Source organism: Peromyscus eremicus, chromosome 2, assembly GCF_949786415.1.
Source record: "Peromyscus eremicus chromosome 2, PerEre_H2_v1, whole genome shotgun sequence".
NCBI classification, from domain to species: Eukaryota; Metazoa; Chordata; class Mammalia; order Rodentia; family Cricetidae; genus Peromyscus; species Peromyscus eremicus.
The window spans coordinates 138545048-138559619 of record NC_081417.1 but is presented as its reverse complement, the minus strand read 5'-3'; the positions used below and the strand labels follow the sequence as shown (position 1 = coordinate 138559619).

The following is a 14572-nucleotide window of genomic DNA, read 5'->3' as shown; positions in this document are numbered from 1 at the left end:
TAAAGTCAGAGGAGGCAGACCCGGGAATAGGAAAGAGCCCTGGGGCTTGGGGATGAAGCTAGGAGTGTGACCTAGGCTGAAGCTGAGGGTGGGAAAGGGTGCAGTTGCTGGTGGCAGCTGCTGGCAGGGAACCTGGGGGCGGGGAGGACGGACCAGGGGATACACACGTTGGGGTTCTAGTTGTGGCCACCAGAGGGCGCCTCCAGCCTTCCTAAGTTAGACTGATCTGAGCACACACAATCAGTCACTCTCATTACAGATAAATTTACACTCCGTCACTCAGTCCACATCCCCACCCTGTGTTCACAAAATCCCTGCTACTCATACTCTCACTCATGTACACTCAGAGTAGAGTAAGTACATAGCCACTCTAGAGACTGCTCACAACCCAGCCTCGCCCAGCAATTCATTTAACTCTGTCCATTTCCCCCGAACTCCCTCACACCAGCCCTAAGAAAGATGCTGGGACAACCTAAGCGGACCTACGCCCAAGGTGCCAGAGCCGGGGAGACAGAAGCACAGACTCTCTGCATTACAGCTCTGCTCACAGCCCCACTCCCTGCCGATGAAGAGAATCCAACGTCCCAAGCCAGACTAGGATATGAAGCAGAGCCCTGTGCAAGGATAGGCTAACCCTCAGGAACATCTAGTGACCGTTAAAACCAATGCCAAGAGCCAGAAAGTCAGGAGCCAGTGGGCTGACAGCCAACGAGGGCGAAGAGAGGTCAGGGCACCTCGCAAACAGACACGCTGTGGTTCACCTTTGCTCTCTGTGGCCGTTAAGGAATGGGTGAGTCGGCCCGGTTTAACGGGCTCCGGCTAGGCTGATTATTCCCTGAACCTCTCCCCCCGCCCCCCACCCCGAATTAAATCACTGCCTCATTATTTCACAATAGTTACATTATTTTACTTTCACCACTCCACACTTGGATCGAACTTTAAGAACCTCTGCCTTATCATCAATACAATAGGACCTGTGTCAGTTAAGGTCCCAGCAGAAAAAGCATGACACATTCACATTAAGTCACTGTGGTAGTTCATGCCTGTAAGCTCAGCACTTGGGAGGTTGAGACTGAAGGATGATGAGTTCAAAGCCAACCTTGGCTTCACAGTGAGGTGGTCCTGAGGGGTGGAGGATCGGGGGTGGAGGGTGTTTCCTACAGAGATAGTTTTCAAGATCATGAGTGTGACTGAGGAATATCAAGTGATACCGCAGTGCCTGTGATGGTAATTGTAAACCAGGCAGGGCGTAGAATCAGCCAGGAGACCAGCTCTGGCCGTGTCTGTGAGGGACTGTCTAGATTAGGTTAACAGTGAGCAGCACCTCAGAAACCAAGGTCCTGGGCTGAATAAGAAGGAGAGTGTGAGCTGAGCAACCAGCCCTGAGCTTCCTGGCTGAAGTAACCAAGAGTCCTCATATCCCTGCTGCCATATCTTCTCACCATAACAGATTGCAACCTCGAAGTGAGACAATATAAACCTTTTCCTCCTCAGGTTGCTTTGTGGGTGTTTGAAAAGCCACTTGAAAAAAAAAAAAAAAAAAAAAAACACTTCTCCAGTACCTAGGGAATGGTGCAGTCACTTCGGGTAGGGGTGGGGTTAGTACCGATGTGCTAGTGAGCAGGAGCTAGAGGATGCATTTAGACACACAAGCCAATAATCCCCACCCCCACCGCCTCACTCCCCCACCTGCTGTTAACCTGCCAGTGGCGCTCACTGACCCAACCCAACCAGAAGGTGGAGCACGAGGGGGCCGGCTGAGTCTGTGGGTGCAGGTGAGTCTCCCAGGGCACAGAGTGGGGTGGGGTAGGGTGGAGAGTAGCTCTGAAGGGCAGGAGGACTCAACTCAGCACTCAGAACAGTTCATTCTAAGAGGACTGCTCCAGAGATCAAAGGAGACACGTAGGTAAAACATTAGCGCAGAGCCGTTGGGGCCAGGAAATGCCTAGGTGTGACTGTGCCTGCAGAGTCTCTGGTGATTGGGCTCTATCTCTGGGTAGCTCTCTGCCTGGGCTGGGCAGTTAGTTACAAAGGTCCCAGGGAGGAGTGATCTCTACCTGTTTGCTGCTACAGATTTCAGGATTGTCCTTTTTTTAAAAAAAAAATTTTTTTAAATTTTTTGATCATGTGTGTATATGTCTGGGTGAGGTATGTTTGTTTATGAGTGCAGGTGCCCATGGAGTCTGGAAGAGGGGATCAGATCCTCTGGAGCTAGAGTTACAGTGGCTGTGAGCACTCAGGTCCCCTGCAAGAGCAGCAAGGACTCTTAACCACTGAGCCATCTCTCCAGCCATGCCCCACTTTAAAAAACAAAAACAAAACACAAGAGTTTCAAATAGCTTCTTGGCCAGCAGTGGCCACTCCTCCTTCCGGGATTTTGTGTGGTTTGAACCTGTGCAAGCTCTGTGCTCTCTGTCACGGTCCCTGTGAGTTCATATGTGCATCAGTCCTGTTGTGTCTGTAGGACACGGTTTCCTTTGGCGTCCTCCACCACTTTTCCTCCATTTCTGCACAGATCCCTAAGCCTTGATGGGAGGATTTGATAAAGACATGCCTGCTGGGTCAGGGAAAATCAGTTTTCACCAATGGAGCGTCACTGGGTACATCTGCACATTCCAGGGAAGGCCCCACGCCCAGGAGTACTTGACCAATACAAAAGAAATTCCATGGTTTTTGTGTGCTTTTTGTTTTGTTTTGGAATTTTTGTCTTAATGGTTTAAGTTTGTTTTGATTTTCTTTTATTGTTTTTGGGTTTTTTTCTTTTTTGGAAAGAGAAAGAACATGACTTTGGGTGGGTAGAGAGATGGGAAGGATCTAGGAAATGTTGGGGGAGAAAAAAAGAAAAAATATATTGTATGAAAAATTAATAAAAACAAATTTAAAAAAAAGTTTCATGTCCCTCAGGCTAGTCTTGAACTTGCCATGTTGCTGAGGATGACTTTGAACTTCTGGTCCTCTTGCCGCCTCTCCCTGAGTGCTGGGGATACAGGCGTGCATCATCACACCTAGTTTTATGAAATGCTGAGGACCAAACCGAGATCTTTGTGCCTGTGAGGTGTGGTGGTTTGAATGAGAATGGCCCTCGTGGGTTCATATATGTGAACGTTTGGTCCCTATTTGGTGGACTCTTTTGGAAGGATTAGGAGGTGTGGCCTTGTTGGAGGAAGTGTGTCACCGCGGGTGTGCTTTGAGGTTTCAAAAGCCAGGTCCGGTCTCTCTCTCTCTCTCTCTCTCTCTCTCTCTCTCTCTCTCTCTCTCTCTCTCTCTCTCTCTGCAACTTTCAGATCAGATGTGAGTCCTCGGCTACTTCTCCAGCTTATTCCATGCCTGTCTGCCACCATGATGATAACGGACTAACCCACCAAAATTGTAAGCAAGCTTTCTCTTATAAATTGCCGTGGTCATGGTGTTTTGTCACCGCATCAGTGACTAAGACACGAGACAAGCACCCACCAACTGAGCTTCTTTCCCAGCCCCTCCAGCATCTTCCTAGGTAGGTGCCAGATGTCTAACAAAGGGTGGCCCAGAAGTTACAGCAACCAGAAAACATCAACTCTTCCAGGAAGGGACTGAGCTCTTGGCCCTGGTCATATTTCTCCAGGATGGAAGCCAAGCCCACAGAAGGAGGAACATCTTTCGCCTGCTTCCCTGGCTCTTGCTGGCAAGTCCATTCCTTTATTGGTATAGAGCCAACTTCTTCAGGATTCTGATGTGTGCTAAAGACTGGCTGAGATATCCAGCCTTGTGGACCAAACAACTATTGGATCATAAGACCTTCCGTTGGTAGACGGCCATTGTTGCATTAGGTAAGCCATTCTAATAAATCCCCTTTCTGCATATAGGTAGATTCATTCTCTAAGTTCTGTTCCTCTAAAGAACCCTGACTAATCTAGATGTTGGTACCAGAAGTGGTTCTAAAGCAACAGAATTATAAGGATGATTTTTTTTAAAGTTTTATGGAGTAACTTTGCAATTTGCCAATACCTACAGTTAACAGTTACTGAAGCCTCTCCTGGAAGCTCAGAGAGTGTTGAAAACCCACAGTGTGAACTGTTTTACAAACCTAAGGAGACAAATGCATCTGATTAGCCTGATTCACCAATTGTGAGAAGCAACAGATTTGGTGACTCTGTATATAAAGCTTTTGACAGTTTGTGGAAGAATAAGGAAAAGGATGATGCTGGTTGGTTACTAAACTCCTGCCCTCCCTGGATAAATTGACAAAGGAAAATAAGGGGTTCCATGATAAAAAATTAACCAATTTCTAGCATCTCAAAACACAATGAAAAACAATAAACTTGGGGACAAAACTGACCGGCTCCAGGTATGGATAAATGTCTAAAGGTTTCTAAGTATGCCCTGGAAGAGGATCTTCTCTCCAGCAGCCACCAAGCTCGAGTTTTAGATAAACCAATGCTTTCATTCTGATACTGGCTGAATTACAAAGAAAATTCAAGCCCCAGCCTCTGAGGGTGTTGAAGTGGGAGCACTGCTTGGTAAAAAATGGGATCCTGTAAGTTGGAGTAGAGATGTGTGGGAGGGCCCCCATTGAAGTTGAGAACTTTAAACCCTCAGATTCTCAAGAGTTTATCTCACCTGAGGAAGGAGTCTCTCCATCCTCAAAAGAAGATCTACCCCACCCCTAACCCCACCCACTGAAATATTGCCTTTTCTGCCTTTGACCGAGGAAATTAATCTTTCATTGTCTGCTAAGCCACCAGTGACTTTCTCTAAAGGAGATGCCAGGCAAGACAATACTGACGTCCCTCGCCAATAGTTACCTCTACACCTATAACCAGACTAAAGCAAGCTCCTAGAAAGGAGGTAGAAAGTGCAGTCCATGAGGAGGGGCACTACGCTACTAAAGAGCTTAATGAGTTTGCCAACTCATTCAAGCAGAAGTCTGGCGAATATGTGTGGAAATGGATTTAAGGATTACGATAATGGTAGAAGGAACGTAAAACTGGATCAGGCTGAGTTTATTGATACGGACCCTCTATGTGGAGATTCTAAGTTTAATATGGAAGCTTGCACAGTTTTTGAAAAGTGTCAAATTCTGTTTGAATGGTTGGATAAAGCGTTTGTCAAAGGATGGCCTAGTGAAAAGGAGCTGGAGGTGCCTGATATCCGTTGGCTTAGTGTTGATGAAGGGATTTGAAGGCTCAGGGAAACAGCAAGGCCAGAGTAGGTGCACTGTGTAAAACCTAATCCTCCACAATGGGAAGGCCCAGAAGACATGCCCTTCACTAATCCTGTGAGATGCAAAATGGTGAGAGTGGGCCAGCACATTTGAAGAGCTTTGCTGTTGCCCTTTTCCTGTGCCAGACCTTAGGGTTGGAGACACTGCTGCTCAGTTGGATGAATTAAATACAGTGGGTTTAATTGGGACCCAAAATAGCAGGGGCCAGGTGGTAGCACTGAATCGCCAAAGCGATCGGAGTTATCATAATGGGCAGCAGAGACGAAGCAACGTTCATAATAGCCTGACCTGTGATACGCAGCAAAGGCAAAGTGATTTTTATAGTGGCCTGACTTTTGGTACTGGCTAATCAATCATGGTGTTTCCAGACATGGAATATATAAGATGTCTTCTGAATTTTTGCCCAGCCCTGTGCATCGAGCCCTTGACAGAGATGTTCTGAGGCAGTCTGCACACTGATCCACCCGGAGTTTGTATCTAGCTGCTGTTCACAAATCCCCAGTGACAATCACTATTGCCACCAGGTGGCACTCATATCCCCTTGGAGTGCGCCTCTCCCTACCTCCCCTTCGCAGACACAAGGGGAGTTACAGCAGGCCTCCCTCATTCCTGCACTTAATAGGAAATTTCAAGTCGTCTCCAAGTCTGAGTCTACTGCACATGGTCACCACGCCCTTCAGCCCCAGATGAGCAAGAGGTCTTCATTCATTCTAGAACAAACCCCTGTGTTGTATATGGACACAATTTGTGTTATCCTCCCCAGCTCCCAAATTCATATATTGAACTCCTGCCCCCCAATGTGATGGTATTAGGCAGTGGGCCTTTGGGGAATGTTTGAGTTGAGTGTAGAGCCCTGTCAAGTGGGATTAGTGTCCTTATAAAAGAGATACAGGAAAAGCCCAGCGTGGTGATACCCACCTACAACACCAGCACTTGAGAGGCTGAGGCAGGAGGATCATCAGTTTGAAGACAGTCTCATCCATGCTGTGAGACTCTCAAAAATACAAACAAAAACAAAAAGGTGTGGGATGAGTTGGAGGTGTAGTTCAGTTGGTCAAGAGCTTGCTTAGCATGCATGAAATCCTGGGCTTAATCTCCAGCCCCCCCACAAAACTGAGTGTAATGGTACAACCTCATAATCTTAGCACTCAGTAGGAAGAGATAGAAGAGCTGAGGTCATCCTCAGCTACATATGGAGTTTGAGGGCAGTATGGCCACAGGAGACTGTTGAGAAGGGGAGAGGAAGGGGGAGGGGATCTTTCTGTCGTGTGACTATGTAAGTCGGCTATCCTTTACAAGAACCTGGCATGCTGCATAGCTCCTGATCTCCCACTTCCAGACCTTCATGGAAGGAACGTTTTGGGTTAAGCCACTGAGACTCTGGTATTTTGTTTATAGCAGCCCCAGCTAGTTAAGACACCCCCTCGTCTCCTGCTCCTGACCCTGGGAGGCTAACTGGAGAGAAACTGAGAACATGGGAACATTGCGGAGTTGGCATCCATAGATGGCGGGGGGGGGGGGGGGGGGGGGGGGGGGGGGGGGGGGGGGGGGGGGGCGGGGGGCACAGTGGAGCCAGGAATCCATCACTGCCGAGAATCACCGTAGGATGGATGTGACCACCGGGACAGCAGAAGCAGACCTGAGATTACTGCCACCTGAGCAGGCTCAACACAGTTCAAGGGAGCAGTCTGCATGTGTCTGCATGTGTCACCCCCACAATTTATTCCCAACAACAGCCTGGGGTGGGGGACAGGCTGCAAAGCCAAAGTGAGACCACAGCATTCCTCTGCCTCAAACTGTCAGAGTCTGAGTATCTGCCCCACCCCACAGTTTACCTTTCACCTTCCTGTGCGCCTCTTTATTACCTGTCCCAGCCATGTAGACCTCCTCACTGCACCTCAGGGAGGAAACACCAGGCACACCCCTGCCTCGGGGATTTTATACCCAGGTTCTTTCCATCTGGAATGCCTAGGCAACCACGGACCTTCCTTCTTCAAAGCTCAGCCTCAATGGCGGCTATTAGGTGCAAATTCTCTTCTATGGGAACTTAAAACTAGATGCTCTGTGCTCTGAGTCCCCCTACAGCATTTGCCCCTCAGCATGAATCACTAACTCATCTTTTATTTTATTGTCTTCTCTGTCTTCCCACAGCTGGAAAGTAAAGTTCAGGAGGCTAGGAAGCTCTGTGTCCTCTGCTTGCTCACAGTGTCTGGACAGTGTTACAGAACCACAAGGTACTCAGTAAGCACACTTTGAATTGGTAAAGTCATCTACAGGCCTGCCACCCTGCTTTGTGCTGGCTGCTGGCCCTTAAGAAACTCCAGTGTAATGGGGCAGGGGGAGTAAAGAAAAGGGGATTCAATGGGTACCACTTCCACGTGGCAAGATGAAAAGTTCTGGAGAGCTGTTGCATAGCAACGTGAATATAACTTGATACGTGTTGAAGCTAACTCAGCTGAGATGCAGGTTTTATGATGTTAGGTGTGTGTGTGTGTGTGTGTGTGTGTGTGTGTGTGTGTGTGTGTGTGCATGTGGGGTGTGTAAAATGAGGCCCTCTTACACACACATACTGCATCTGTGTTAAAGATGTCCTACCAGGCTGACTGATTAGAATTGTGATTGTGGGGAGCTTGAAATGTTAGAGGTCTCAAGTCAAATTATCTTCTCTTTAGCACCCCTAAAAGCCATCTATTGCCCACCTCTGCATTTGCCCTAACGTCCTTGTGACAATTAGGTAATATGATTGGAATATACAGACTCCTAGCTCTACCAACCCAAAGGCTAAGAGCGTTCTGATTGCATCTGGGGCCTGTAATACGGAATCCTCTGCTTGGCCAAGACCCAGCCGCCTGATGTTTCCACCGATGTATTCTTAAAACACTTTGCTCTGTTACTATAAAAACCTCATGAAATTGTTACCATGTTAGAACACGATACTTGGGGTAACTTAAGTGCGAGTTCCCAGGCCATGGCCACTCATATTTGGCTCCAGAATAAATAAACCATCTCTTATTCCCTTTGGAATAAGAGCTGTGTTTTGATTGAGACGAGATCTTATGCAGTATAGGCTAGCCTATGACTATCAATCCTCCTCATGAATGCTAGAACGACTAGTCTATCACACACACACACACACACACACATACACACACATATATATAGTGTATGTATATGTTAAATCATACGTTATAAATAAATATTTATATACTATATATTATTACATATATTAACTACAACTAAAGAGATTTAAAACAATGAATTGTAGGGCAGAGGCACACCTAACCCAGTGGAGGCCAGCAAGAGGACTTCTGGGGAAGAGGACATCTGAGCAATGACCTGAGAGACTAGAGAGATCTCCATGTGAGGGTGCTCCAGGAAGATACAGTGCCATGTACAAAGGCAAGAGCACACAGAGACCCCGTAGTTAGAACAACTGGATGGGGCAGTGACAGAGTGACAGAGTGCTAAGGTCACAGGCCAAGGCCCGGGAAGTGAAAAGTGCAGACCCTGCCCTGAAGGCAGGAAGGGCCATAGCAGGGTTTGAAACAGGGTGACTTTATAGCCAAAGTTCTATGAAAATGTAGCCACTGAGTGGCGCAAGGGCCTGGAGGCTAGGAGACCACTGAGGTGACCTCGCAGGTCACGGAGTCGGTGGCAGCCTGAACAGGGGAGGAGGGAGAAAGACTGGGGAGCTAAGAACACTTTCCCTCAGAATGACTGACTTATGGACATTGTATTGGTTGGTCTCTACTTCTTCTTCCTCCGTGAAACCTGATCTTGGAGTTCATAAGGGAGGGGTTGGAGGTGGGTAAGAGCAACCTTGGCATCACCCCCACCCCCCCACACCCCACGGTCCTCAACTAGCTCCCTGCCCACTTCCCAGGGAACAGGATGGGAGCACAACCTTCAAAAGCACCAGGCCCAAACCCAAAGGCAACTCTGTGGAGCAGCTACTGGAGCAGAGGCTGTCTTGGGGGCGTGGTAAGAGCCGGCCAGGCCCAGTTCCCATGCCCTCCAGGGTCAGAACTAAGTGGCCACAGTTGTCCCCTTTGGAATCCCAGGAGGCTCAGTTCAGCCCAGCCTACCCTGGCCCTGAGAGGTCTGGAAGGGAAAGTCAGCTCAGTCTGATCCTCAGACAGCAATCACGCTGGTCTGCGTCAGAGCCCACCCACTGGCTGCCCCCTCCCAGGAGGCCCTGGGGGTGCAAGGGTACAATCCTATTTGGAACTGGGACTTCCACCAGCCCTGGGCTTCCTACCCACCTGCCACCTTCCTTTCCCCTAGCTGCCCTAGACCCTGCCAGTCCTCCGCTCTGACCTCCCCTGGCTTTCGCGCCCTCTCCCGGAACAACACAGATCCTTTCTGCCAGGTTTTGTGATGTTTTTGTTTGTTTGGCGGATAGGTCATTCTCGCAATAATAGAGACTGAAACCTTGGGCCTTTTACAAGCCAGGCAAGTGCTCTACTACTGAACTACGCCCGTCAGACTTCTTCCTTTCAACTTTTTGAGACAAATGTCTTTCTAAGTTGCTCAGACTGGCCTTGAACTAACTAACTACCCCCCCCCCCCATCTCATGTATCCCAAACTGGCTTCAGATTCACTGTGGAGAAGAGAATGACCATGAACTTCTGACCCTCCAGCCTCCACCTCCTGAGAGGTTACAGGCATGTGCCACCACACCTGATCCATATGCTAGGGCTAGAAGCAATGCTTTGTAAGTACTGGGCAAGCGCTCTACCAATTGGGCTACATCCGCAGCCCCATAGCACTGAAATGTTAATGCCTCTGCCTCAACCTCTCAAGTGGCTAGGATTACAGGCCTGTGCCACTATGCCTGGGTATTTCCTTTGTTGGTTGTTTGTTTATTTGTTTAGACAGGTTCCCACTATCCCAGGTTGGCCTGGAACTCTTGCTCTGCCTATCTTAGCATCCCAAATTCAGGGCTTACAGCACAGTGGTTTCGGGTACTCACTCTGACCTTCTGGACCAATGGCACACTAAGTGCTTTGGCTGAATTTCCCATCAGCCTTCCAAAGCAGGCGTATTTCTAACCTTATTCTGTATGGGGAAAATGGAGACATGCCGAAGGGCAGAGGAGGCAACGGATGTCTGACCCTCTCTACTCTGACAAGGGTCACGTCTGGGTCTCCAAACCTTTTCTGAGCGTTAGCCCCAGCACCAGCCAGACCTGGTAGCTCCAGGATGGGCCAGTGGTGCTGTTCTGCATTGTCTGGCTTACTCAGCCCCTAACCACACCCTGTGATGCCCTGGTTCTACCACAGAGGACCCCACATTTACACTTTTACTGCTACCCAAGGGCTTACCTGCTCCATTTCTGCACCTAGGGAGAAGTGGGGCAGGAAGCCAGGCCTGGCTAGTTTATTCTGGTTTTCCCACCTGCAAGGTGGGTCCTCCTTAATCCCATGCTCTTCATTCACAGTGAAGCCTGAGTGAATGACAGAGCTCTGCATGCCTCCAAATTCCTTTGAAAGGCTTCTCTCCCTTTTAGAGACACCAGCTGGGATCCAGCTAAGGGACTGGGATCCACCCCTCACCCCCACCCCCACCCCCAGTCTTTAAGGACTCTAGGGAGTTCCTAGGTGACTTCTGATGGTATAGCCCGCCCAGAACAAGCAAAGTAGAGACCCCTAGACCCATCGGATTCTAGGAAGGGGGAAGTCTCACCCCTCTCCAGTGTGAGTCCAATGTCTAATAAGCCCGGCACACTGAGTCTCTCTCTTACCCCACCCACTCCTCACAGCCTCGGGACCAGGTGTCAGATCTGCCAGCTCTCAAAAACCCGCTCCCTACAAAGGACGGGGACTGAACCCTGGGAGAGCGCAGTCTGGAAGATCAGCGGGAATAAACAAGAGGATTTCCATCTCCCGCAACACAAGCAGCTCGATCTGGGCGTGTCCTGGGAGTCTGCCCCGCCCAGTCCCCGCCCGCTGCTCCCCAGAGCCCTCCCGCTGGCGTTTCCTGCCCTAAGGCCGCAGCTGCGCGCTATTTAAGGCGTCCGGCGGGAGGCGCGGTCCCGCAGGATTCCCGCAGCAGCAGCTTCGGCCGCGGTCGTCCCCTCCACCTGGGCCAGCCGGGCAAGCAGGCGGTGAGTTCGGGGAGCTGGGAATGCGAATCACTCCACTCCTGGGGGCTGAGGCTTGCTTGCCCGGAGCGCCAGACACGATGCGAGCCACCCGCGGCGCTCACCTAGCTTGCCTATAGCCAGGCTCTGTGCTCAGCGCCCTTCCCTCTTATTTCATTGAATCCTTCCAGAGAGACTGGAAGGTTACTTATCCAAATCCCCAGCTAATGAGAGAAGGAAGCAAGATTTGAACGTAGGTCTGATAGTACCTGCTTTACTTCTAGGAGAAGCACCCACCCACTCCCAAACACACACCCTAAAATGTTCTGGGAACCTTGGGACCCCCCACTCTGCTATGGTCATTTCTTTTAAGGGTCTAAAATGACTGCACCAGTCTCGGAGGGAAATAGGATGGAGGCAAAAGCTAAGACCAGGTGTAGTCACTAAAGTCACAGGTGGTCTTTTGTTGGCAGGTGAATCAAATGCCTCTGGCTTCTATGCCCTCACCTCATCTTCCCTCACCCCCACCCCCACCGGCAAGTGCAAAGATTACAGTGAGGCCCTCTCATTTTAAATGAGGCATGGAAGGTGGGAATAGGGACCCCTGATAACCTGGAGATGACATCTCGCTCCATCCTACTGTCCCGGTGTAACCAGCCTTGAACGAAAGGGAGGAAGGGTATGGCATAGCTGTGTGACCTTGGACAAGTCCCTCAACTGGTCTGTTTCCATAGGAACCTCTAGTTAATCCAGACCTCTTTGGGATGTGGTCATCCTTGGGCACTGACCCGTGAAAGAAGGCACAAATGTGTGATTAACACTGACAGACCTCCTGTGGGCTTACATCCAGGAGGAGCCGAGAGAGGCGTTGTGCTGCCCAGCTGATGGCCGTCTGACCCCTGTCTTCCCACAGAGAGAGGCCCTGGAAACATGGGTGACTGGGGCTTCCTGGAGAAGCTGCTAGACCAGGTCCAGGAGCACTCGACTGTGGTGGGCAAGATCTGGCTGACCGTGCTCTTCATCTTCCGCATCCTGATCCTGGGCCTCGCTGGCGAGTCGGTGTGGGGCGATGAGCAGTCTGATTTTGAGTGTAACACGGCCCAGCCAGGCTGCACCAACGTCTGCTATGACCAGGCTTTCCCCATCTCCCACATCCGATACTGGGTGCTGCAGTTCCTCTTCGTCAGCACGCCCACCCTGATCTACCTGGGCCACGTCATTTACCTGTCTCGGCGGGAAGAGCGATTGCGGCAGAAAGAGGGAGAGCTCCGGGCGCTGCCGTCCAAGGACCTGCAAGTGGAGCGGGCACTGGCTGCCATAGAACACCAGATGGCCAAGATCTCGGTGGCAGAAGACGGTCGTCTTCGGATTCGTGGGGCGCTCATGGGTACCTATGTGGTCAGTGTGCTGTGCAAAAGCGTGCTGGAGGCGGGCTTCCTCTACGGCCAGTGGCGCCTCTACGGCTGGACCATGGAGCCCGTGTTTGTGTGCCAGCGTGCCCCCTGCCCCCACCTCGTGAACTGCTATGTCTCACGACCCACAGAGAAGACCATCTTCATCATCTTCATGCTGGTGGTGGGAGTCATTTCCCTGGTGCTCAACCTGCTGGAGCTGGCACACCTACTGTGTCGGTGTGTCGGCCGGGGGATAAAGGCACGCAAGGACCACGACACACCCCCAGCCCAGGGTGGCGCTTCAGACCCTTACCCTGAACAGGTTTTTTTCTACCTCCCCATGGGCGAGGGACCCTCGTCCCCACCGTGTCCCACCTACAATGGGCTCTCATCCACCGAGCAAAACTGGGCCAACTTGACCACCGAGGAGAGGCTGACCTCTTCCAGGCCTCCTCCCTTCGAAAATCCAGCCCCTCAGGGTGGCCGGAAGCCCCCTAGTCGTCCCAACAGCTCTGCATCTAAGAAGCAGTATGTGTAGGGGTCTGGGGTTTGTGTCACTCAGCAGAGAGGTCCTGAGAAGTGTGTCCACCTTGGACGCCTCTCCGGTGGCCCCTCCTCAAAGGCACTTGGGAGACAACTGGGGCAGAGAGGTGGACACTAGCTGGGCAGAGGACCTGACTATGGGTGGTTCTGGAATAATTGGAGCCTCTGTGATGACCAGGGGACACTGTGGCTTCTTTCCAGAATGTGATTCTGCCCAGACGCAGTCCCAGCAGGTGGGGGGTGCTCCTGGCTCAGGGTGATCGGGGGCCCTCTGAACCTTTTCACCTGATCCAGAGGGACTCAAAGCCAACTGGACTTGTTGGGACCCCCCATCAGACTGGACCCTGGGTTTTCATCACACCCTGTCCTCCTGGGGAAAGGCTGATGCAGGCTGCTGGCTCGGCTTCATCACCTGGACAGACACGGCCTGCGCTGGATCTGGCCCTTTCTGGGGGAACCGGTTGGTGTCTTCTTTCTGTCGCTCCTCGTCACACTGTTTATATTTCTAAAATAAACGGGACTCAATCATAAGTCAGGTGTGTACTGATGCTGTCCTGGCTGCCTGGGGCAGGGGGAGGGAGGGAGGCAGGCAGTTATTTTGCCCAGGCTTCCGTTTTTTCTAGTCATCTATCATCTCCCTTTCATCTCCACAGCCCACCTCCAGTCAGCACCCTAAACCCTCAATGCAAATCCTTCCTCTCAACACTGAGTCCTCACCACTCTCCCTTTTGAAACACCCCGGGTCCTGGCCTCTTTTCACTCACTCCCACATCCTGTCTACTGCCCCGTTAATCAGCTACCCGTTAACTAGTGGCCAAAGCCATGCCTGTCTGGTACCTCCGCCTACTGTCCCCTGCAGTGTGCCCTCTGACTAAACATTTTGCTCCCAAGCATGCCTGTCACCAAGACCTTCATATTCTAAATAAAATTCGCCCCATATGTCCTCCCCACCTCACTGTGGGTTCTTGAGGACTTCTAAAGGGAGGGTTAAGAGTAAGTTGTGTGTTTCCTAAACCCTTTCTAGTCAGCCTCTGAGAAGGAGCAGCCCAAGGGCCTAGATCTTAGCTCCTGTCTGTATATCCAGAACTCACTGGGGAAACCATGCCATGGCAGTGCGGAAGGTCCTCTTCCTACTCTGCCACTCCCTGGAGCCTCTAAGTGTCTGGAGACCCAAAAAGGTCAGAGCACTGGTTCAGGAGGAGTACGAAGAGCCTTCACACCTGGTTCCTAAGTTTGTTGTTTCCACCTGTCCCAGCCATGTGGCCTGGCGTCGATCAAGTCTGAGTCGCTATTTTTCTCTAAAAACCACATAACCAGGCTGAGGATGGGGCTCGGCTGATAAGAGTTCTGCC

The 14572-nt window shown here is 50.8% G+C and overlaps 1 protein-coding gene across 1 annotated transcript; it reads left to right on the top strand.

Annotated features, from left to right (window-relative positions):
- The first annotated feature begins 12057 nt into the window (after positions 1-12057).
- Positions 12058-13751, top strand: Gja4 (gap junction protein alpha 4). Its single transcript, XM_059256128.1, has one exon. It carries the CDS (start codon positions 12214-12216, stop codon positions 13213-13215), a length of 1002 nt encoding a protein of 333 aa, XP_059112111.1. The 5' UTR covers positions 12058-12213; the 3' UTR covers positions 13216-13751.
- The last annotated feature ends 821 nt before the right edge of the window (positions 13752-14572 follow it).